We start from the raw sequence: 22,416 nt of genomic DNA on the forward strand, positions 1-22,416 counted from the left end.
GACTCAGCCTCGTGGGTGGTAATGATCCCCTCCCCAGACCCGCGGTGCTGCCCCCAGACAGGATGAGATCAGCATGGTGAGCCTTGGCCGGAGTCCCCGACCATGCTGCTGGGTGGTGCGTCCATGTGAGCACGGAGATCAAAAACACTAGAACAGACATCATACGGTTGCCCTGGCAACTGCGGGGGATTCAAACATCAGGGAGGTGAACTGAGAAGCAGGCAGGGAGCAGCCTCGCCTGGGCTTTAGGACCTAAGGCTTCCACGTGAGTCTCCCAGAAGGAGCAGGGTGGGGGCCCGGGGGGGACACGGGGGAGGGCACGGGGGGTGCGGTTGCCGAGCCCACTCACCTCCTCCTCCTCGAAGCCTGTGAGGTCCCAGCGGTAATTGAGCCGCATCTGTTTCCGCTTCCAGTGCTCCATGAAGGTGGCGGCTGCAGGGAGGGAGGAAAACCGGGAAGTTAGGGGCTCAGAAGCCCCACGACATCAGATGCCATGAAAGCATTCTCCTCTTCTGCACCATTTGGTAAGTGAGGGCAACAAGTGCTGGACCAAGAACTTCACATGAATTAAACTGTTCAGCTCTCCCACTGACCCCGTGAGGCAGGGATGATCTATCGCTCATTTAAAAAAAAAAAACTTATTTATTTATTTATTTGGTTATTTATTTATCTGGGTCTTAGTTGCAGCAGGCGGGCTCCTTAGTTGCGGCTTGCCGGCTGCTTAGTTGTGGCGTGTGAACTCCTAGTTGCAGCATGCCTGTGGGATCTAGTTTCCTGACCAGGGATTGAACCTGGGCCCCCTACACTGGGAGCACAGAGTCTTATCCACTGCACCACCAGGGAAGTCCCTATTGCTTACTTTACAGTTGAAAAAACTGAGGCACAGGGAAACCGAGTCCCAGCCAAGGTTATTCTGCCAGCCGGTGAGGGGCTGGGCAGGCTGGTCCCAGAGCTTGTGCTCTTAACCATCTTGCTCCACTGATCTTGGGGGCCCCAAGTCACAGGTGGGGTCCAAAAGAGTGAAAGGGGAGCCAAGGCCACTCACTCAAGCTTCAAACCCCTGCAGGTGGCCTGACTTTTGAGCTGCACTCTTAGCTGCTACATCCTGCTTTGTATTCCCAACAGACTAAGCATAGTTCAAATGCCACCTCCTCCAGGAAGCCTCCGATCATCCCCCTCAGTGTCAGGAAAGAAACCAACTCCTCTTGGGACCTCTCCTGCTCATGCCGTTCACGACACCTTCAATTATGTTCTCTGTCCCATGTCTCGTGGCCCTTCTGGGGTGTGGGGCAGGGATGGGGCCTTGTCATCTGGGTCCCCCACAGAGAGCCCAGTGTCGGGCACAAACAGGTGCCTCAAGAGAGCTCACTGAATGAATGAATGGCTTTTATGAGTAGACACTTGCAAATGGAGATACCACTGACTGAAACATTTATCATTAATTCTTCCAACCCATAAGGGAAAATCAGCAGAGGCTGAGGGTTGGAGTAGTGATAAGGGTGGCCATAAAGTTAACCAGAGCTCCGGATTCTTGAGCTGCTATGTTCCAGGCACTGTTCAAAGAGCTATCACGTGAAGTATTAATCTCATTTAAACCTCATAGTAATCATAGGAGGGAGGTGCTATAATTTTCCTCATTTTACAGATGAGAAAACTGAGGCTTGGCAGAATTAAATGGCTTATCTGATAAGTGGCAGTGTCAAGATGGACATTCAATGAGGACTTTAGTGCAAATTCTCCAATGTCATCCTTCACCAGGAAAGAATACAGGCGTTGGACCTGGCAAGAGATGGGTCTGAATCTGACTCACCTCCTGGTTCAGAGAACATGCCTGCCTCTCCATTAAGGTGAGGTGAGAACAGGGCCTCTGAGCTTGCACATATCTGTGCAAAATGGGTATCTGCCCATCAAGTATTAGCTACTGTACCAACCAGGTCCAGCCAGGAAACAGGAACCTCTTAGGTCTTTCGGACTGGGGTAATTTAATCCTGGGACTTGGCCACATAGACAATGGAAGAGCCGAGAAGACAAGCAGCGGATGGTGAGACCACCCAGAGATTAGCAATAGCAGGAAGCTGCTGCCTATCTAGGGGTGGCGGGACAATGGGAGGTGGTGTCCCCAGAGCCAGAAACTGGAGCTGCCCAGAACCTAGGATCATGGAGGAAGGGCTTTCTGGAGGGAGGTAGAGCCAGGGAGAAGGCGAAACCTTTGCCAGAGGTGCCCCAGGAAGCAGAGGAAGAGGAGGAGAAATACCCTGACTTCTCCCTTCCTCCCGCCTTCTGGTCCCCCATCAGGGCTTCCCACTGGCTGAGCCTTCCAGGAAATGGGACAGCAAGGGAGCCTGGGAAATGTAGTTCCCTGTGATACAAATGTACTCTCAGCAGACACATATGGCTGGTGGGGCAGGCCCATCTGCAGCCTGCACCGCCTCCTAAGAAGGAAGGTGTGAGGATGTTTCCTTCTGTCTCTTTCAGCATGTCCCTGGGTCACTGTAGTGGAGGCCCTTGGTTGGGGCCCATTCCCACACTGCCACCAGTTCTGGAAGGCCTGTCTCTCCTTCACTGTGTTCTGACAGCGGTCTCTCTCCAGCCTCCTCTGACTGCCCATGGCAAGGCCTCCTTTGAGACCTTGGGCTGAGTGGGGGAGGAGGGCTGGCTCCACTCACAGCAGGGGAGCTGGCCTGTTAACCTTCCCTGTCTCAGCCTTCCCATGTCTCCCCATTCCTAGGCTCACCGACACACACCTCTACCTCCTGGACCTCCCCTTCCCTCCACTCACCAGCCTGCAGTGTGATAACTGTTACCTTTTAATGAGGACTCAGCCTGCACCAGGCTCTGTGCTAGTGATTTAGCGACACCAGTTACACGAACCCTCAAAACAACGCCATGCAGTAGGAGTGATTTCCACTCACTCTTTTACAAATGAGGACAGAGACTCAGGATTAAATGCTCTGCCCAAGGTCAACTTCAGGTTAACAGCAGGAGTGGGATTTGAACCGAATTCTATTTGACCCCAGAGTCTACACTTAACCACCATACTTGACCGACCTTCTGCACAGATATTTGATTTTCTTTACGGGAATAACAACTGTAGTCATAATAAGTCTGATGATTACAGCAAAACTTGTATTGCCATTTTATGGATGAGGAAATAGAGGCACAGAGAGGTTAAGTAATTTGTCCAAGGTCACACAGCTAGGCAGCTGGTATTTAAACCCAGGCATTCTTGCTCTAGAATTTTACTGTTAAATGTCTTAAGATAGATACAAGGGCCCTCTCCCAGGGGTATCTGTAGGTTGACCAGGACCGAGACTGGACCTGAGGTCACACCTTGGAGGCCAAGGAGTAGAGATGGTACATAGACAAGGCTTGTTGTGCTCGGCTATGTTTAAGAAATGCAGGCATTTTATATAAAATCATGAGTTTCCTGCTTCTCTTTTAAAAATCAGAAACTCTGGCACCAGGAGGCTGGAGCCAAGGAGTGACAATCCATTTGTCAAGGTTTGGGCATGCCTTCTCTGCTGGGCCACAGACCCCACCATGCCCTATTGCCTGGGCTCTCTGGCTCCGAGTTTGCCATGCTTTTGCTCTGCAGCAAAGGAGCGGAGCTGTGACGTTCAGGCTTGGCCAGTAGGACGGGCGATGGGAGGGCTAGTGCTGAGTTGGGGGCAGTCCTGAGGTCTCAGCTCAGAATCAGGCATCGTGAGCAGCGTGGAAACCCACCTGCTACTGGACTGGGCAGAGGCAGGAAGAAAACCGAGGGCCTCTCCTTTGCAGCTGTGCTACTGCAGCCCTCCCTCCCTATACCAGCCATGTGGACAGCAGCGGGTCCTGGCAGGTTCCCATCCCTTCCCTTCAAGGTACCCAATAATGGTTCTCCTGGCTGACGTGCCAACTACATCACACAGACGTAACGGGGTGTCTACCTGGTGTCAGGTGCTGGGTGTGCTTGGGGCATCTCCTTTCATCCCACCCGCAAGCCCTCAGCGCAGAGATAACGCACTCCTTCACACCGATGGGTAAACTGAGACCCTGAGGAGTCAGGTGACTGGTTAATATACAGCAGAAACCTGGATCCAGGACTTCTGACCCCAAGATCGACTGGGGTTAGGGGTGTGGCTTCCCACCCACATGAGGACAAGCTGTGGGCCAAACCCGGTCCAGGGTACAAAAGACATGAAGAGATGGCCTTGACCCCAGCAGCCATACAAGGGGGCCAAGGAGACAAGACCATCCCCCCAAAATCCAGAGCCCAGAGGGCAGTGCAGCGGAAATCGCAGGTAGTGAAGAGGGAACCCAGGCCAGGGTGCAAGCAGGTGTTTGAGCTTCTCCCTTCACACATTTGTTTTAATGACACAGTGTTAGACAAACACATTCTTGTAGAGGAGCCCAGAGGCAGCAGGTGAGCGATGGACCCTGGATCTACCGTGGATCAAAGCAGGTATGAGCTTGGGCATGGGACCGTCCCCCCCACCTGCCTGCCAGTCTCAGTCTCCACGTGTGTACAATGGGCTTGATAACAGTGCCCGCTGTGGGGCCTACGGTGAGGCATCCATAAGCCGATGCGCCACGGAGCCCAGGGCAGGGCCCACCTGTGGCAAGGGGCTTGACAGAGGAGCGGTTCCATGACCCGGCTCACCTGAAGGATCTCCACCACTTCTCATTAAGAGGCTGACGATAGAACAAAACATATGGTTGGTTCCATTTATACAAAGCATCCAGAATATCTACAGATAAATCCATCATAGAGGCAGAAAGCAGACTGGTGGTTGCCAGGGGTGGGGACAAGGGGAAAGGGACGGATTGTTAAATGGGCCCCAGGTTGCCACCTGGGAGGATGGTGGTAATGATGGCACGACATGGTGAGTGTACTAAATGCCACTGAACTGTGCACTTAAAACAGTTAATTTATGTTATGTAAATTTCACATCAATTAACAAAAAAAAAGAATCACAGAACAATGGGTACAGATCCTGCTTATGGGCTTAAGTGCCCCTGCTGTACGCTGGAGCTGCAGAGAAAATGGACCAGGACACACCCGCATAGTTACGTGGGGAGGGGACAATCTGTCCATTTCCCCCAGGATTTCTTAGAGTGTGGGCTGTACCGGAAGCCGCACCGCAGGGGGCTTGCTGAAATACAGATTCCTGCACACCACGCTGACCTGGAATCTGCGTTCTGGACAAGCTCTGCACGTGGCGCTGTCCACACAGGCGTCTGGACGCACTGACCTACTCACTGTCTGTCCTTTCCTTCCATCCATCTCTCTATCCATCAGATGAGCTGCCCCCACAGGACCCCGGGCCTCTGCTTCGGCTCTCCTCCCAGGCCGCATCCCACCCTACCTCCCTCGGGCCCTGCTTGACCTGTCCAAACTGCTTTCACTCCCAGGCCTAACCCCAATTTCCCTAATTCTGGATGCTTCCTGGGCTGGCTGCTGACCAGCCCCCCACCTTTCTGAGCTTTCACCCTCCCCTGAAACGCTGCTGCTGACCCTGTGGCACGATCCTGGACGTGTCATTAGACGCTCCTGGGTCGGCCGTCCCGTGGTCTTTTGTGCCCGTGGGAACCTCACAGACTCTCAGGCCTGCCGTGGGAACCTCACAGGCCACGGAGGGCAGGCTCTGACGGATGCTGGGGCGCTGCTGCAGCTGCCCGGAGAACAGCCCCGTCTCCCTGGTGAGGTCCAAGCTCCTTATGGGCCGGGGTCTTGTCTCCCAAACCTGTGCCAGGCACTCTTGAGCCTCGGAGGCCCCGGGGGGCAGGCAGGGCCGCACCCTCCTTAAAACAAGATCCCTGAGAGCAGAGACCAGCTTCTCAAACCTCTGGCTGCTGACAGTCCGACGTCTGCTCAGCACAGACTCCTTTCTCTGAATGTGGAGATCAAAGATGCATGTCCTCGGGCTGCAGGAACCGGACTAGAGAGTGACCTGAAACTGAGCGGGGCCCTGTGGGGCTCCCTGGCACGGGGGCCCTTTTTGTCCCCCATTTCTTGTAGGCAAGACTGCAGCCCCCATGACCGTCCCTGAGTTCCGAAGGGTGGATTCAAACAGCTGCTAATCAAGGGAGAAGCAGCCAAGCAACCACCCGGGGCAAGATTAAAGGGACCAGAGAAATTCATCAAAATCAGGAGACAACCGCTGGGCTTCCCTGGTGGTCCAGTGGTTGAGAATCCGCCTGCCAATGCGGGGGACGTGGGTTCGAGCCCTGGTCGGGGAAATAAGATCCCACACGCAGTGGGGCAACTAAGCCCCCGCACCGCAACTACTGAGCTCTGCACCACAACTAGAGAGAAGCCGGCGCACCGCGATGAGGAGCCCATGTGCTGCAGCGGAGGATCCCGCATGCTGCAACTAAGGCCCGACGCAGCCAAAAATAAAATAAATTAAAAAATCGGAGATGACCACCTGAGATGAGATTAAGGGAGTGCAGGCCCTGCTCACCACACCCTAATCTTGTCAGAGAACCGCCCCCCTGCCCTTTGAACCACTGCCATAAAGCCCTTCATCAAATCCTCTGGCGGGGGACACACACAGTTTTTCGAGGCAGAAACTGGCATGTCCCCCTTTGCCTGGCAAAGCAATAAAGCTCTCCTTTTCTACTTCACCCAAAACTCTGTCTCCGAGATTTGATTCAGCACTGGTGCACAGAGAGGCCGAGCTTTCGGTCACAAACCCACCTGTTGGCCCACAGGGGAGACAGGGCTCCCGCACAAAGGCCCCCCGCCCTTCATTTTCTCACTGATTCTATTTATTTATCCCCTGAACAAGTGTTCGCTCACAAACCCGCTGCTGGCCTTTTAATTCCAGCAGAGACGCAGTCTCTCTCCCTTCGTCCCCACCCACTGCGGGTGACTCAGCCGGTGACCTGCCCACTCCATTCAGAGTCTCGGGTGCAGCCCCCCCCAGGAGGGGTTTCAATCACACCTGTCATTCCACTAATGCCAGGACCATCTTTCTCCAGTTTCGTGCAGCCAGGCTCAAATCAAATAACCCCCTTTGTTCTGCCTGGAACTGACAAGGCTTTAAAGCCCCATTATTATGCCATAATTTCAGAAAATTGATCCCGGGTGCCAACAGCTAAATGGAGCTCAAAGTTTCTTCGTGTTGACACCTTAGTGAATGAAGGCTTTGAATTGTCATAAATCCCAGGCAGCGGAGAGCTCAGCCAGAGCTCAGGGCTCCAGGACCAGCGGGTCAGCCTCTGGGCAAACCGGACCCCACAGCGGAGAGGAAGCCACGTGAAAACAGCGGCCAGAGGTGACTCCTGGGGCGGTACAGCCCCGCTACCGTCAGTGTCAGGTTTGGGGTTGCTCTCTGTCACCGTGCGAGCAGAAACCTTAGCAGCTGGAGGACAGGAAAAGAAAGGACACAGCGGGAGAAGAAACACCAGTGGGAAAATGATCCTTTAGAGGGTAATGAACAAGTAACTGAATAAGGGACTAAAAAAAACCCCTCAACAATGGCAAGCTCGCTGCTAATTACGCCTGACAGCGTAAAGTGTGAAAGAGCCCGGGGGGATGATGGAGGGACTGAGTCTCCCTCCACCCTGGGGGCAGGAGCGGGTTGTCAACAGGCACCTCTCAGCCCAGCAGGCCCTTTCCTGTTGCTTCTGTCTTGATTTATAATAAGCTCCTCTTTCCGTAAGTACTTCATGAGAGTGGTTTGGCTTTTTTGTTGTTTTTTTCTTTCTCCCCCAAATGGGGGGTGTGTAGACTGAACTTGCGCTTGACAGACAGGCACCTCTGTTGTCTCCTACGGTGCAAGTGGAGCTGGAGGACGTGGGGACAAACAGCGGAAACACAGATTTGCCCGTTTCCCTGCATCTTGGATAGGGGAAGGATGGGACCATCTGTTTTTCTCCCAAGGACGGGGCTACTGGTAAGGGCTGGCCAACACCTTGGAGGCTGTGAAGTGGTACCCCTTTGCACACAGTAGGTGCTCAATAAAGAAGCATGACGTGACCAAGCTGGCTTCATTGAGGGGGTGCACAAAATTCAGCCAACTCCCTGCCTCCTGGCGGGCTGAGTGGCATTGCTGCCTGTGTGCCCCTCACCGCCAGCTCATGGTGAATCTCTGCTTCCCCAGGAGGGCACAGAATGGGGGTGGAGGATGTTTGGATGGAGAGGTGAGACCAGGGCACTAGCTTGGACCGCGAAGGCCGGCGGGCCAGGCACGGGTCTATCATGTCTGTTACAAATCTGCTAGCTGTGTGATCTTGGGCAAGTCACTTAACCTCTCTGTGCTTCCGTGTCCACATCAGAGAATAACAGTGTTTCTCTCCAGGGTTGTTGTGGGGACCAGTGAGGTAGCCTGTGAAGAACTCTGTGCAGAACTCTGGAGGGGGAAAAGGAGGCTGTTTGTTTGGAGGGAGCTGGGGAAACTATTCCAGGTGAGAGAATGAATTTAAGGTAAGCCTGCCAGGTATAAGCACACACATGAGCTAGACCTGATTAGTAACGCTGACAGAGGGAGTAAAGCCCAGGAGTCAAGTATTTGGGGCTGGGGAGCCAGAAAGCTGGGGTTCAAGTCTTGCCTCTGCCTCTTGTTAGCTGGTGTAACCCTGGGAAAGTTGCCTCAATTTTTTCATCTGCTAAATGGGGTAGTAAAGCCTGTTTCCCTCCTATAGTTACTGGGAGAATTATTGAGTCGCTCACATAAGATGCTCAGGACAGTGCCTGGCACACAGTAGGAACCAGCCAACCAAAGCTAGTGTTCTTTTCTGAAGGAGATGAAGTGACATAATTCACAGAGGCGCCCAGGCACAAGGTGACAGGTTAGATCTGAGCTCCAATCTCCAAGGGTCTAGGCTGTTTTAACATTTTCAAGAAGCAAGGGCTCACTGATCCGATGCAACAGCCAGCACGACATGACAACTGGCACCAGGCACAGCCCTAAGACATCACAAGACGTGACTCATTTGACATTCCCAACCACTGTCTCCATTTTACAGACGGGGAACCCAGGGCCCAGAGAGTTGAAGCCACCTTCCTGAAGTTGCACAGCTGGCGGGTGACAGAGCTGAGAGTTGAACCTGAGTCTGGCCCAGGGACTGGTACTATTACCTGCTGACTAGCCATCCTGACTCACAGCCAGCACAGCTGGGTACTGAATTGGACCAAACCGTCTAGCCGGCAGCTGTGCATCTGGGCTCCGCCGTGGGCGTGAACGCTGACGAGTGAGACTCCCCCGCTTGGAGCTGGGGAACCGGGAGGCTGGGTGCCCAGCCAGGAGGTGTTCCAGCCTCAGCTTGGAGCTTCCTGGGCCCCGATCAGAGAGGAAGGAAGGGAGCCAGCCAGAGATCTTGAGGAAGGCCAGGGAGGCTGGCAATGAGAAGCAGAGGGTGGTGGGGGGCAGAGGGATGGTTCTGATAGACGCAGGGTCCAAAGAGACAGGGGCGGGCAGGGGAGGCGGAACAGGCTCAGGGCAACGTGGGCTCCATTCCTGGCCGTGCCAGTGGAGACCCACTTTCCTCATCTGTGAAATGGGGACAATTTCTCAGCTGTGGGATAAGGTGGGATGAAGCTCAAGGAGCATCCAGCCCAATGTCAGACACGTACACATCAGCTCAGTGAAGATGGCCATTGAGCCTAAATTTATAGTCAGATTGATGCCAGAATTAATCATCCGAGCTAGAGTGTGGTGCGGGGAATCTTCTCATAAGCCACCATGAACCACACACAGACATCACCTCCCCATGCTCTGTGGTAGCCCCGGCAAGGACTCCTCCAACCTCAGCTTGAATGCCTCCTGAAACAGGCTGCTCACCACCTGCCAGGCCAGCCCAGCCCAGCACTCACTGCTGGAAATCTCTCCCTTACGCTGAGCTGGTGACCTGTGACTCTCATTCTCAGCCTCGTTAGGAGGACCATCACGTGCCCATGACGACTGCACTGATCGTGAAGCTGTGCTTTGAGCTCCCGGAGCTTGGGTGGATGGACAGTCCTGGGTGTCTCTATTACCCGGGTGTCCATGGGCTACAGGCCACTGCCGAGCAAGGGGGGGAAGGATGTGGAGGGGTGATGTCCATGAGTGGGGCGGGGGCTGTCATTTGTACCCCTGTGCTCCATGCAACACGGGCTTTGCCAAGCCCGAGGCATCTCCTTAGCTCACAGGAGGGATGGGCACAAGAGCCCTCTAGAATGACCAGAGTCTCCTCCATCGGAGGCCCTCAGTTTGGCGCAGCTGTTACTGGGCGTCTAGGCAGGACAGTGGGAACAGATGGCACACAGTCGGGGAGCCCAGGGCCAGGGAGGGAGGGCGCGAGAGGCCCGCTAACTGCTGCTCTTGCGCTTTCTCACTGGCCTTCTTCCCCCCACGGTGCCGCCCTCGGGAGAAACAGCTTCTTGCTATCACGTGCGGGTGGTTGAGCATCTGCCCTGGAGCTCGCGTGGGTCTTGAGCGAAAGCCTCGCCGCTGTCCCCAGTCAGAGCTGGGTCAGCTTCCCTCTATCACCTCCCCAGCTGCTTCTTATGTAAGTTGCCGTCTCTGACTCAAGTTTAAGATGAGAAAACCTCTGATACAGCGGGCCGACTGCACCGGCTTCTGAGTCCTCCCAGCGAGAACACAAAGTCCTCTGCGGCCCTTGCTGGCCTCCAGGGTCCTCCTGCTCTCACTTCCACTTGCTCCCTGCACCCGCAGGCTCCTTCAACAGGCCTGCACCCTCACCACAGGGCCTTTGCACATGCTGTGCCCTCCTGAATCTTGGACTAAGGCAGTGGACGCAGTGGTTTTTCCTCCCATGGTTTCCCCTGTGCCCAGCACAGGCACTTGGTAAATACGGGTTGGTACACACGCTACACGCAAGGCACATCACCTTACTCAGTCTCACACCCCCGCTGTGTGTCAGGCAGCCCCGCCTGTGGTCTGTGGTCACAAGGGCAGGACCGTTTACTGAGAGTCAGCCATGTACGTGCTAAGCACTGGCTGAGATTTTGCGCCCGCTGTCTCTGATCCTTGTCACACCCCCATTTTACAGGCAAGGAAGCTGAGGGTTGAGTTATGCGGGGAAGGGCAGAGCTGACGTCCCTCCCCCAGGGCTCCTGTGCCCTCTCTGTGTGCAACTCCATCTCCTACTAGCTGGGAGCCCCTGAGGGCAAAGACTGGGGCTCTGGTGCCCAGGGGACGGCTCAGCACACGGGTGCCCGAATCCTGAAGGCCCTGCTGGCAAAGGCTGTGTCACGGGGCCACAGAGGAGGAAACAGGCTTATCTGCTAATCCAGAAACGTCTGCGGAAATGCATCCAGCCACCACTTACCCACCTCCCGTGCCCCCCAGGCCTGAGATGGGTACCAGGTAGGACCTGGATTCAGGAAGAATCCCGGAGGAGGAGCCGTCTGCCCTGGACTCCAGGTAGCAGTGGAGTCCAGTGGTTAAGGGCACAGGCTCTGGAATCGTACGTTCACTCCTTACCTTGGCCGCTCAGGAGCTGGGTGATCCTGGGCAAGTCACATCAACTCCCCCTGGGCCTTGGCTTCCTTACTTGTAAAATGGGCATGTGACACCTGCGAGGGTGCTGGGGGATAATGAGAGCTGTGCCCCAGGGCCTGGGCCTGGTCAGCTTTCCCAGCGTCATAGGGAGGAAGGCAGAACCCTCGGCACTCCTTGTTCTAAAGCAGCAACAAATCCCAGCCCCAGGGAAGAGGTCCCGGTTCCGGGAGCAAAGCACCCTCCTAGGTTTTTCATGAGGGGCTCTTGGCCGGGTCAGATGTATCTGTGGGTCGTGACCCAGTACAGACCCCGGTAACCTGCAGACAGAAACCTGCGGATTCTTTCTGCTGACCGTTCCTCCTGTGTGCATTCCTGGCAAACGGTCCTGCGGGTAGCCTCAAGAAGAGGGAGGAAATGTCGGGACCCACCCGAAGTTGCCTCTGCCCCACAGATGGGGTGGCGGCGCTCGGCTTACCCCAGAGGGCCATGAAGACGGAGAAGAAGACAGTGGCGGGGTTGTCGAAGAGGTGGCTGGCGCGGGCCGTGGCGCACGCAGAGCTCATCTTCCAGTAGCTGCAGGTCTTGTCACACAGCGGGCACATGGTGATGTTGTGTCTCTGGTCACACATCTCCATGCTGGAAGAGATGGAGCAGCCCAGAGTCCCCTGGCCGATGGGCAGGGTCCCTGCCGGCCCACGTGGACCGGAGCCTCCCGGAGCCATGTCGGGTGGGAGAAAGTGCTGGGGGTCCCCGCCGTGGTGGTCATGGTCTGGCTCATCAGCCAGCTTCTGCCGGCGCCCACATCCCTCTTCTCCATCCCAGGTGGGCTTCAGGGACGTGTGACAGGTGCTGCCACACAGGGGCCCCAGCTCGGTTTCACACTCTGTCCCCACCTTAAAGTCTTAATGATTTTTGAACAGGGCCCTGAATTTTAATTTTGTACCCAGCCTGCAACATCTGTAGGTGGTCCTGGGTGTGGACCCATCGGACTTGCCGTGTGGCCGGTGAGCGTTCATCTTTGAGGCCGAGGTCCCAGCCAGCCTCCCTCTGATAACCAGGCACCGTCAAGGTTGTGCTAAGAGGGAATGCTGTCCAGGTCCTGACTTGACAAGACCCTGGAGACCCGAAGGAGGAATGGGATCAAGGCCCGAAAACGCCATGCCCCTCCTGAGCCCTGGCCGTGAGCCTGGCACCTGCTAAGCGCCGTTCCTGCGGGCTTCAGTCCCTGTGGGGACGCCGTGGGACAGCTGGCCCCGGGCAGGCCTGGGTACCAGCCTGCGGACATCGCTGGACACTCTGGGCCCCTAAGAGGATGGAGAAATGGTTCTCCCGGACCTCGTCCCGGGAGACGGGTGGTTGGGTTGGAAGGAACACACCCACAAGCTGCCTGGAGTTGGGGACCCACCACGCCGGGCTCACCCCGAAAGTGAGGGGGAGTTTCTGCTCAGGATACTAGTCCGGCTCAGGGCAGGGCTTTTGTTCTGCTGAGTCTGGGGCTCAAGCCCAGGGGGTGTGACTGGACAGGATGGGGAGCTGCGCGATGCCCAGCGGCCTTCCTCCTCCGCCCTGCACAGCACTCAGGCTCTCTCCTACTAATACTGAAAAATACAATACGGGCCATTAGCTGTGTGGGCAGGAGCCTGCACCTGGCCTGGACCAGCTCTGGGGCTATGACAATCCCATCTTCATAGATGAGGAAGCGAGCCCAGAGAGGGGAAGTCACTTGCTCAGGGCCACACAGCAGAGTGGGGATTGAGCCCTGGGCTCTGTCTGTCAAGCCCGTGCCCTGCACTGCTCTCAGTTGATGCCCAGAGGCCACAGGAGGGCTCCCTGCTGAGACCAGGGGGGCGTGGCCCAGGTCCTTGATGGGTTATTCCTGCCCTCTGTGCCCCCGGCCCAGTCCTTTAGCCTCAGACTCAGTTTCTCCTTCTGGAAGGTGAGAATGGAGGCCAGAATTAGGCCCTGCCAACTCTGCCCTGCCCTGCCCTGCCCTTCTCCCTGCTAACTCGGACAAGATACTGAGCTATTGTTAGAAACCGGGCAGGAGTCTGATTCCCAAGGGTTAGGTGGCTATCGAGGAGGGGGCCGAATCGGGTGGTTGTTTTTGGCTTTTAAAAAAATTTCTGGATGCACAGAATCGTGGCTGGGCCACAGTCATCGGTGTTGGAGAAACACTTGCTGAGAGGCTGTGAGGGACCCTCCTCTGCTAGCACCGCGGGCATTCAGCTCAATTCTCTTCTCACAGTTTCTCTTACCAAAGACTTATTAAAAGATTGTGCACATGCTGTATGTGCCAGGCACGGTGTCAGGCATGGGAGAGGGAAAGATGGACCAGCTGCTGCCTCGAAGCATCTGGGGGAGTGCGTGTGTGAGCATGCGTGTGTGTGCCTGTGTGCACGCGTATGTGGGGCGGGGACAGGCACACAGAGGCCGTAGGGCACCATGGACTCGGGGGCGAACCAGCTCTGGATTTGGATCTCAGCTCTACCGCTTGTGAGCTGTGTGGCCTTGGGCAGGTTGCTCCAACTCCTTGGGCCTCAGTTTCCCCATCTATAGAATGGGGATGCTGAGAATAGAGAACCCATTTTTCTTTTTTAAAAGGCCATGGCATTTTATTCAAGTATATTGGGTTTTTTTTTTTTTTTTTTTTTTTTTTTGGCTGCGCTGAGCAGCACATGGGATCTTAGTTCCCCGACCAGGGATTGAATCCAGGCTCTCGGCAGTGAAAGAGCGCAGCCTTAACCACTGGACCACCAGGGAATTCCCTGAGAACCTGTGTTACTGGGTTGTTAGGAGGATTAAACAGGGGAATGCACGTGAAGCCCTCGGAACGGCCCTGGGACTCAATCTCCTGTTCACCATCATTATTGTGGGAATAATGGAGCACCGGCAGCTGCTGTGACTTTAAAAGGAGGCGGAGGAGCCGCCTCGAGGGGGTCCATCTCTTGTCCCTCCCTGAGCTTCCTCTCTTCTGGGGGCCTCTCCTGAAGGGCAGAGGGGCAGGACACCCCACCCGTGCAGGACCCCAGCCCCTCTCAGGGAACCTGTGGATGGAAGGCCCCCTCCACCATTGTCAGGGTGCCGCCTGGGGCCCTGAGGATGGGAGGGGCCGGGGCGGGGCCGGGGCCCACGTCTCTGCCTGCCTGTGAGCCCCACGGCTGCCCAGCCCTCCTCCCTGCCAGCTTAAACAACGTCAACCAGTCAAAAAGCCTGTTTCTGCTGGTTTTAAACCCTCAGCCTCTCCCTTCACTGCCTTCAGCCAAAATAAAGACAAGCCATGGGTGGGCCTGCTCTTTGGGGGCAAATAGAGGGGCAGGGGCAGCAGGGCAGCATCGTGCGGGGCGCAGGGGGTGCAGGGGGCACTGGCTATCCTACAAACTGGCTTGCGCCAGATTCCAAGCGGAATGCACACTTCCTGCTTTGTTCAAGGCACCAAGTGAGCAGAGGCCGAGGTCAGACGGGGCTCCAGAATTCCCAGTAAACGCTGTTTGCATCCCTGGCTGTGTGACAGCGCTGGCCTGGCCTGGCCTGGCCTGGGGATGTCGGCGTCCTTGTCAGGGAGCCCGCGCCTGCCTGGGCAGAGCATCCTGGACGAGGCCACCAGCGCAGCTTCCCTTCCAGGACCAGCAGGAAGGCAGATGGAGAAGTCTCCGTGGGGAGCTCCTCACCCTCCACTCACAGCGTCTCTCTGGCTTTGGAGTTCAGTCCCCTCCGCGCCTGGGCTACTTTTTGATCTCTGCCTTCGTCAAACCCAAGCACAGTGAACTCGTGTCATTAGCAAACAAAGGGACAAGCTTTCTCCTGCCTGTGCCCAAAATAACCCTGGAGGGACATAAGCCAGATTCCTTTAACGTTCTGATTCCGGGTGGGTGGAATATTTTAGGTGTTATTCATGTATTCACACATCACTTGCACAAAGTTACTGGATGTGGCCTTTCTGCACCGCTGAGTCCTAAGGAGTCAGTTTCTCCACCAAGTAAAAGACTCCTTCATTGGCTCTTTTCTGATCAGAACCACGGATGGATTGTCTAAACCACAGCTCTGCTTCAGAGACACTGGGCTGAGCTGTAAGAAACGTAAACTGCGCTGATGTACCGGGACTGTCCCCGACAGACCGCCAGCTCCCAGGAGGCAGGGCCAGGGGCGTCCACTTTTCTATCCAGTGTTTTGTCCATCGGCACAGTGTTCCCTAATGGAAGTTAGGCCTGAAATCCTGAACTCATAACACAATCAGTTATCCCTGGGTCGGTATTAGCAAGTCTAGGAAACCACTAGAAAAGAGGGGAGATGGTGTCCTCAAGCTCCCGCTGCTTGACTCACGTTCTGGCTGCCATTCTGGGAGAACCACACCCGGCACGACGCCGGGCTGTCGCTGGGGTCCTGGCCTCCTTCCAAGAGCCCCCCACGCCTGGCCCACCCCTTGGTGAATAGTAGCAGGACTATCAGCCTTGCGTTCAGAGACCGGGGCCTGTTGCACCAGGTCAGCCCTCATGACGGTCCTGTTGTTGCAACATTTCCCAAAGCCGTGGGGACAGGGGATGCGGCACGGACAAGGGCCTGGCTGGCTGAGTGCACTGCCCCGAGGTCTCCAAATGGTCATCCGTCTCATTTCCTGACCGCACAGGGAAGCAGTCAATTTTCTTGTCACATAATGACCAAGAACTAAATGGGAAAAAAAGCTTCAAAGAACGAAAAGGAGTCGGATATTTATTTTATGTCTTCCTCTCGATAATAAAGCGTCTCCGAGGGCGATCGTGCCTGCAAAGGCCGCCCACGCGCTCAGACGGCTATTACACCCTTTGGACTGGGCAGCTCTCTTTCTGACAGCGCCTGGCCTGGCCTGTGACGTCCCCGGGGGAACTGAGCGGGCGCACGGCGGGGCAGGGGCTGGGGTGCGGGGCCCGAGCCCCAGGGAGTTCTGCTCCTGCAGTAATAGGAAGGCGGCTCCTTAGTAAGATGAAGATGTGTTCGGAGGGAGGGGCTGCCCGCCTACCTGGGGATGTTCTCATCGACGGTGGCCCATCCGTAGAGGAAGACGATGATCCCGACCACGGAGGCGGGGATGAGCATCTGGGTGTAGACGCCCAGCCAGGCGAAGTACAGGCCAATCTTCTCCCCAAAATACTTCCTGCACCGTAGGGCAAAGCCAAACAGAGACACATTCTCAATCCACATCAGGGGGAAAAAATTACACCGTACCCGCTCCCCACCAGCGAGGAATAGCTCATGGGGGGCCCCTGATTCTCTCAACCAAAGAAGCAGAGACTGGGGGCCCCTGAGCCAGGCTGTCAGGTTTGGGGTACTCTCTGCTTTCCCTATGCCAGCACTTCTCTGCTGTGCCCCGAAGGTGGGAGCATTTCCACTTGTGATGCCCACGCTGAAGGGCATGATGTTGCCCGGAGGCTGTCAGCTCTGTTCCAGCCCTGCTCAGCCTAAGGACAGGAATAAACTCCGGCCCCGAGGCACCAAGAGAACCAATCACTCCGCATATTAAGCGTTTCTGGCTCCTTGATGGGCTGAGTTCTGGTCTACGTGTCCCCCAACAGCACACCCATTGCCTGATCTGTTCGCCCCTTCCTGGCCCGGGATGGAGTTCCCCTCAGGAGAGGACGCATTGCCCAGAGGGGCAGTTCTTACAAATTCCCAGGCAGCTCTTTTCTTCCTTTCAACACAGAAAGAAATCACGCCAGATGCCTGGCTGGGTCAGGCTGGACTGTGGATTTAGGGAGAGACAGTGAATATGACAGATAAGAGCCCGTCCTGCAGTGAATTTGAATAAACTGCTTATCTAAGGCTCCGCCAGGCTCCCGTCCTGCCGGGAGACCTTGGCTTTCCTGCACAAGCTCTTCGAGTTCAAGCAGGCCCCCATGCACTGCACACTTATCACAGTCGAAATGCACAGGGACATCTATCCGACCAGGCCTGCTCCCAGCGTCCCCTCTCACCTGACCAGGTCGATGGGCTGGTACTTGTAGAAGACCCCGTAACTCGCCCACTCTTCGTACAGGAGCTGGGAGAGAGGAAGTGGTGAAGGGCTGGGGAAAATGTAACGCTCCCAGGTTGCTCCCCAGAACACAGGGCTGCTGGGCCCCCGCTGAACTGAGGTGTCCGCTCACAGCTACGTCATTCATTCATTCAACAAACACGTGCAGAGGGTCAGCCCTGTGCTGGGTACTGTGGTGGACGCCGGGTTCTGAGATGAGCACAGCAGACACAGCCCTGAGCCCTGGAGCTCCCGTTCTGGTCAGGGAGACGGACATGAAAAAACGGGTCAAAACCTTCAGCTCTGGTAAGGGCCTTGAAGAAGCCGCGGGTGGTGGCGGGCTTTCCGACGAGGAATAGGCTTACGTTTTTAGGCGACGGTGGGGATGGGAAAGAAACTTCTGGCATCATTATAGAGTCCTCATTGCTCACAGTTTGATCTGGAATTGATCTCAAATGGCCCGCCACTGTCAGACAGCTCACTTTCTTTGTAAAAAGACAGACCCACCAGGCTTTGCAGCAGAGAAATACCAGTGGTACGATTTTTAAAAGTCTCACGGGATGCACAGAGAGCCCGATGTGTGTCTCCTGAGCTGGGCTGTCTGATTAACACAGCTTCGTGAAATAAATGAAATCTACACACCCCATCGTGCCCCAGGCTTTGGGCAGGATGGCAATGAGCTTGGCGATTGGAAGCCTTGTATGAACGCATGGGTATAGGGTGTCCTCGGGAAGACGCTGGGTTAGGACTGCTGGTTTTAATAAAGAAATCCCATGCATGTGGGTAATTAATGCTTTACCAACCTTAACTCAAAGCCTACGGTGACACTGCTGGCTGGAGGGGAGCTGGGCCCCAGCTGGGAACCCAGGGCCTCGGCTGCCCATCTCTGCTGGCAGGAAGCAGGCGTGGGCACGCCCGTGAGAACTCACCATGGGCCCCAGGTCTCTCCTGTACACTGAAGCTTGGCTCGCATCTTTTTTCCTTTTCTTAATATTTAGACTTAAACACTTGGGGGTCTCCTATATACAGATTCTGCTGTGGCCCCCGAACACAGCCTTTTATATCATCGCCCCAAATACTCTACACTATGGACTGAATGTGTCCCCCCCAGATTCATAGGTTGAAGCCTTAGCCCCCAACGTGACTGTATTTGGAGGCTGCGTCTTTCCGGAAGTAATTAAGGTTAAACGAGGTCATGAGAGCAGGGTTTTGACCTGACAGGACTGGTATCCTTATAAGAAGAGGAGGAGACACCAGAGCTTTCTCTTTTCACGTGCACACACGGAGGAAAGGCCGTGTGAGGACACAGTGAGAAGACGGCTGTCCGCAAGCCAGGAAGAGAGCCCGCACCAGAACCCAACCCTGCCGGCACCTTGATCTGGGACTTCCAGCTTCCAGAACTGTGAGACATAAATGTCTTCTGTTTAAGTCTGGTATTTTGTCACAGAAGCCTGAGCTAATATTACATTCTCCCCCACTGACTTGGAAGATCCAGAGCTGATGGGATGGATTTCTATGCACAAAGATGCCTTCAATTGAGTCTCTGAAAATTAAAAATGTGTAAGAGGCTCACGGGGACGGGGCCAGCTTCCACAGACCAGAGAGTCAGGGGTCCCTAGAAATGACCTTCTAGCAAACTTTTCCATTTCCTCTCTCCTTCTGCAGCTCTGAAAATAATACTCAGGAGAACACAAGTGCTGTGTTTCATCCAAAGTCAGCACACAGGGACAAAATAAGCAGGGAGGAAAAAACAGGGAGGAAAATAACATAGAAAAGCTAAATGCATTCTTAATAAATTATGAGCGAACCTTGCTGTCAAAATCCTGGGTTTCGCCGGCTCTGATCTTTATTAAGGGTAGCTTTCTTTAGATTTTAAGTCTCTCTGTAAGTGGCGCAAGCAGGATGTGTTCAGCATGATTCCAAGTTCTGAAAGACTTAATGGCAAGTCTGGCTGCTGGTGCGGGAGCCTCTGTAGCTTCTGGGTAAGGAACTGGGATGCCCAGGGCCGCCCCCCATCTCAGAGGAGAAGGGGTCCAGGAATTGGAGCCGTGGTGCCCTGCTAGGACGGTGGCTCTGCTGGGTCTGGAGTGGGTATCCAGGGCAGATTCCCTCCCCTCTGAGCTCCATCACCTCCTTGATGCTGAAGGAGTCGGTCCTTCCTCCCAGGTCACGGAGTGGACCCAGATGGGCTCATGCTTTGTGAAGTGAAGTGCTGGGCGCTTGTTGTGTGTCATCTGTCTGATTACGCAGAAAAGGAGGAACAGCCTACAGTTTTACTCTCTAAAGGAGGGGTCTGAGCCAGCAAACTCTGTTGAGATCGCACAGCACCTCTGGAAAAACAAAGCAGCCGTCACCAGTCACTGACCCCGGCAGCTTCCTCCCCTCAGCTGAAATTTACACCATAGACCAGCATCTTGGGGAGGGAGGGAGTGGGGAGGGATGAGGGGAGAGACCCTGGGATGGAAAGAGAGGGAGTGGAGATTGCCGCGGGGGAGGGGAGGCTCAGAAAGATCCTCCGGAAGGCTTGCCCTCATCATGCTGGTCACCCTGTTCCCGGGCCCACTGGGACTGGCCACAGCAGGCCGGCCACCTTCCCCTGAGAGATGTGGCAGATGGGGGCACACTCCAGCTTTCTCCATAAACCACTTTACCTCGGTGGACTTTTCTCCCTGCCAAGAAGAGAACATCAATCACCCTGTAGCTGTCAGCGTAAGGAAATCAAGCATCAGATTTCCTGGCTATGGTTGGCAGAACTCTGGGGGCCCCTCAGTCTGTGAGCAGGTGGGAGGTGTCGGGGGCCCCTGGGGCAGGTCAGCTGGGCACCGGTGGCTCTGGTCACGGTGACGCTGGAGCCTTCCAGCACCTGGACCTCAGAGGGATCCTGGCTCCCTCCACCGGCATCTCTCCTGCCCAGACCTCCCACCTGGGCCCATGTGGCTGGGCAGGTCCATCACAGCACTGACGCTGTCCTTAATTACTGTGTGTGTACTCAACCCTTGCTGTCTCCCCTTAGGATGGAGGCACCAGGTTTGTCTGGTCTGTGTCATCCCCAGCTTCTCAAACAGGGCAGATAACAGGTTTCCAGTAAGTAATTGTTGAATGAATGAATGAATGAATGATGGGCCAGGGCCCCGTGGCTCTCAGTGCAGTACAGGAATGAGACCAGCTCAATCCACACCTGGAGTAACCCTCCCGCCCCACAATCCTGGAGGAAGGAGCGCTTGGCCCCAAAGCCCCGAGTGTTTGTGGCCCAAAGATCAGGCCAATAGTTATGGCCTTGCTCAGCCCTGGCCCAGGCCTGCCTCTGCTGAAATATCCCTACTGTGCCCCTGCTCTGCCAGCTCAGCACAGGACCAGGGCCTTGGCTTGGCTACGTCCCCCCTTCTGTCCTCGGGCACTTGGGGCTCCTGCCACTGATGGGATGCCACAGATTTTGTCATTGTGAAAGCAAAATACTCAGAACCAGATCACTTTAGATGGAGCGACCAAGGGAGAATGAGTTCTCTGAGTTAGGACACAAACACGTTATCTGGCGCATTTCCCCTTCCTCCCTTCCTTCTTTCCTTCCTTCCATCCACCCACCACTACTCACCATCCATCCATCCATACACCCGTCCATCCATCTGTCAGTCCATCCACCCCTCCATCCATCCATCCATCCACCCGTCCACCTATCTGTCAGTCCATCTGTCCACCCATCCACCCACCCATCCATCCATCCACTCATCCAATACTCCCTGATCATGGACCAGGCTTTGTATTCATTGCTGGGACATAACATTAAGTGAGGAGAGGGGGGTGGAAAGTGGACCGCATTCCAGGCAGAGAGCTTTTGGGTCTGGATGAACCTGGAGCTGTCTTCTGGGCCAGCACACAATAGTGCCCAGTAAGTAGTTCCTGAGTAATAACTGAATGAGACAGTCTTGGCACTGACGTGACCATCAGCCGAGTCGTCTTTAGATTAGAAAGGCGGCAGTGCGGCTGGAGCATGGGGAAGAGGGTGGGAGATTAGGGCGGAGGGGCCTGGGACCTGGAGGCTAAATGGCCAGAAGAGGGTCTCTGTGGAGGAAGGGCATCAGGCAGTGGCAGAGGGCTGCAGAGGGACGAAGGGGGCTGGGCTCTGAGGCCAGGTTTGGTGCAGGGCAGGCCCGTGGACGGGATGGAGGAGATCTGCAAGTCACGGGCTCTCAGACGAATGCCAGATGTTACACTAAAAATAACCAAATATGTAATTTTTGTGCTAAATCAGATAGCATCTTCAGCTGGATTCCCGGGTGGGTGGGCAGGCGAGTTGTATCAAGTACCGGAGGCTTAAAAACACATATGGGGGGCTGGAGGGAGGTGGGAACAGAGAGCATTCCACACGCAGAGTCTCCTGGGCCTTGCAATTTGGGACAAGGCCTCCATTGTGAGGTTCTCAGGGAAACATCCCCACCTAGCACCTTGGAAGGATCCGTTCTTGGGGAGCAAGAGATGGGACAAAGGGGGCTGAAAGGAACGCAGAGCCCAGGGAGGGCTGCTCCCTGAGGTGAGGGAGGGCAGGGCTTGTTGGGGAGCTGCGAGGGGCTCATGTGGAGGCAGGGAGGCTGGGATCCGGGTGTGGGCATGCGAGGGAAGGAGAACTGGCTGTGGTGGTGCGGATGTGGGGTGGGTGCAGGAGCAGAGCTTCCTGAGAGCCTGGGTGGGTGGAATTAGGGAGAACCATTGAAGAATAAAGGATCTCTAGGCATTTCCCAAAGTGTGTCCCATGGGACACCGGCTCCATAACTTTCCCATTAAAAAGGGTTCCAGGTCAAGTAAGTTTGAGAAACACTGGCTTGACCACCATCCATCGTGTTCCCCGTGTGCTGCTGGGGGCTGGGGCACTCCAGGCGGCTGGCCCCGTGGCTCCCAAACTTATTTTCCCGGAAGCCAGGCAGGATTAGGCCAAATGTCAGCAAAGAGCCCTGGAGGTTCTGACCGATCCAGTGAGACACGGGTTTGAAGCTGGCCAGGTCAGTGCAG

The 22,416-nt window shown here is 55.5% G+C and overlaps 1 protein-coding gene and 1 long non-coding RNA gene across 14 annotated transcripts in view; one reads left to right on the forward strand and one right to left on the reverse strand.

Moving 5' to 3' along the window:
* ANO1 (anoctamin 1) overlaps nt 1–22,416 on the reverse strand; it is a 90,802-nt gene that overhangs the window by 32,032 nt on the left and 36,354 nt on the right. For all 12 annotated transcript variants that reach the window (XM_082340603.1, XM_082340606.1, XM_082340612.1 and 9 more), the window contains 4 exons: nt 17,375–17,439; nt 16,423–16,557; nt 11,905–12,065; nt 350–432 (listed from right to left, as the gene is read on the reverse strand). In XM_082340603.1, coding sequence (XP_082196729.1) covers nt 350–432; nt 11,905–12,065; nt 16,423–16,557; nt 17,375–17,439 — 444 coding nt within the window. The remainder of the gene's footprint in view (nt 1–349; nt 433–11,904; nt 12,066–16,422; nt 16,558–17,374; nt 17,440–22,416) is intronic.
* On the forward strand, nt 85–7,562 carry LOC309605180. 2 transcript variants are annotated; one of them, XR_014231279.1, is made up of 4 exons: nt 85–265; nt 414–524; nt 1,646–1,847; nt 5,999–7,562. It is a non-coding gene; the product is annotated as an uncharacterized lncRNA (long non-coding RNA). The 2 variants fall into 2 exon arrangements; XR_014231280.1 differs by lacking the exon at nt 1,646–1,847.

The sequence above is a fragment of the Balaenoptera borealis genome (genome assembly GCF_965194805.1).
Source record: "Balaenoptera borealis genome assembly, chromosome: 11".
Classification (NCBI taxonomy): domain Eukaryota; kingdom Metazoa; phylum Chordata; class Mammalia; order Artiodactyla; family Balaenopteridae; genus Balaenoptera; species Balaenoptera borealis.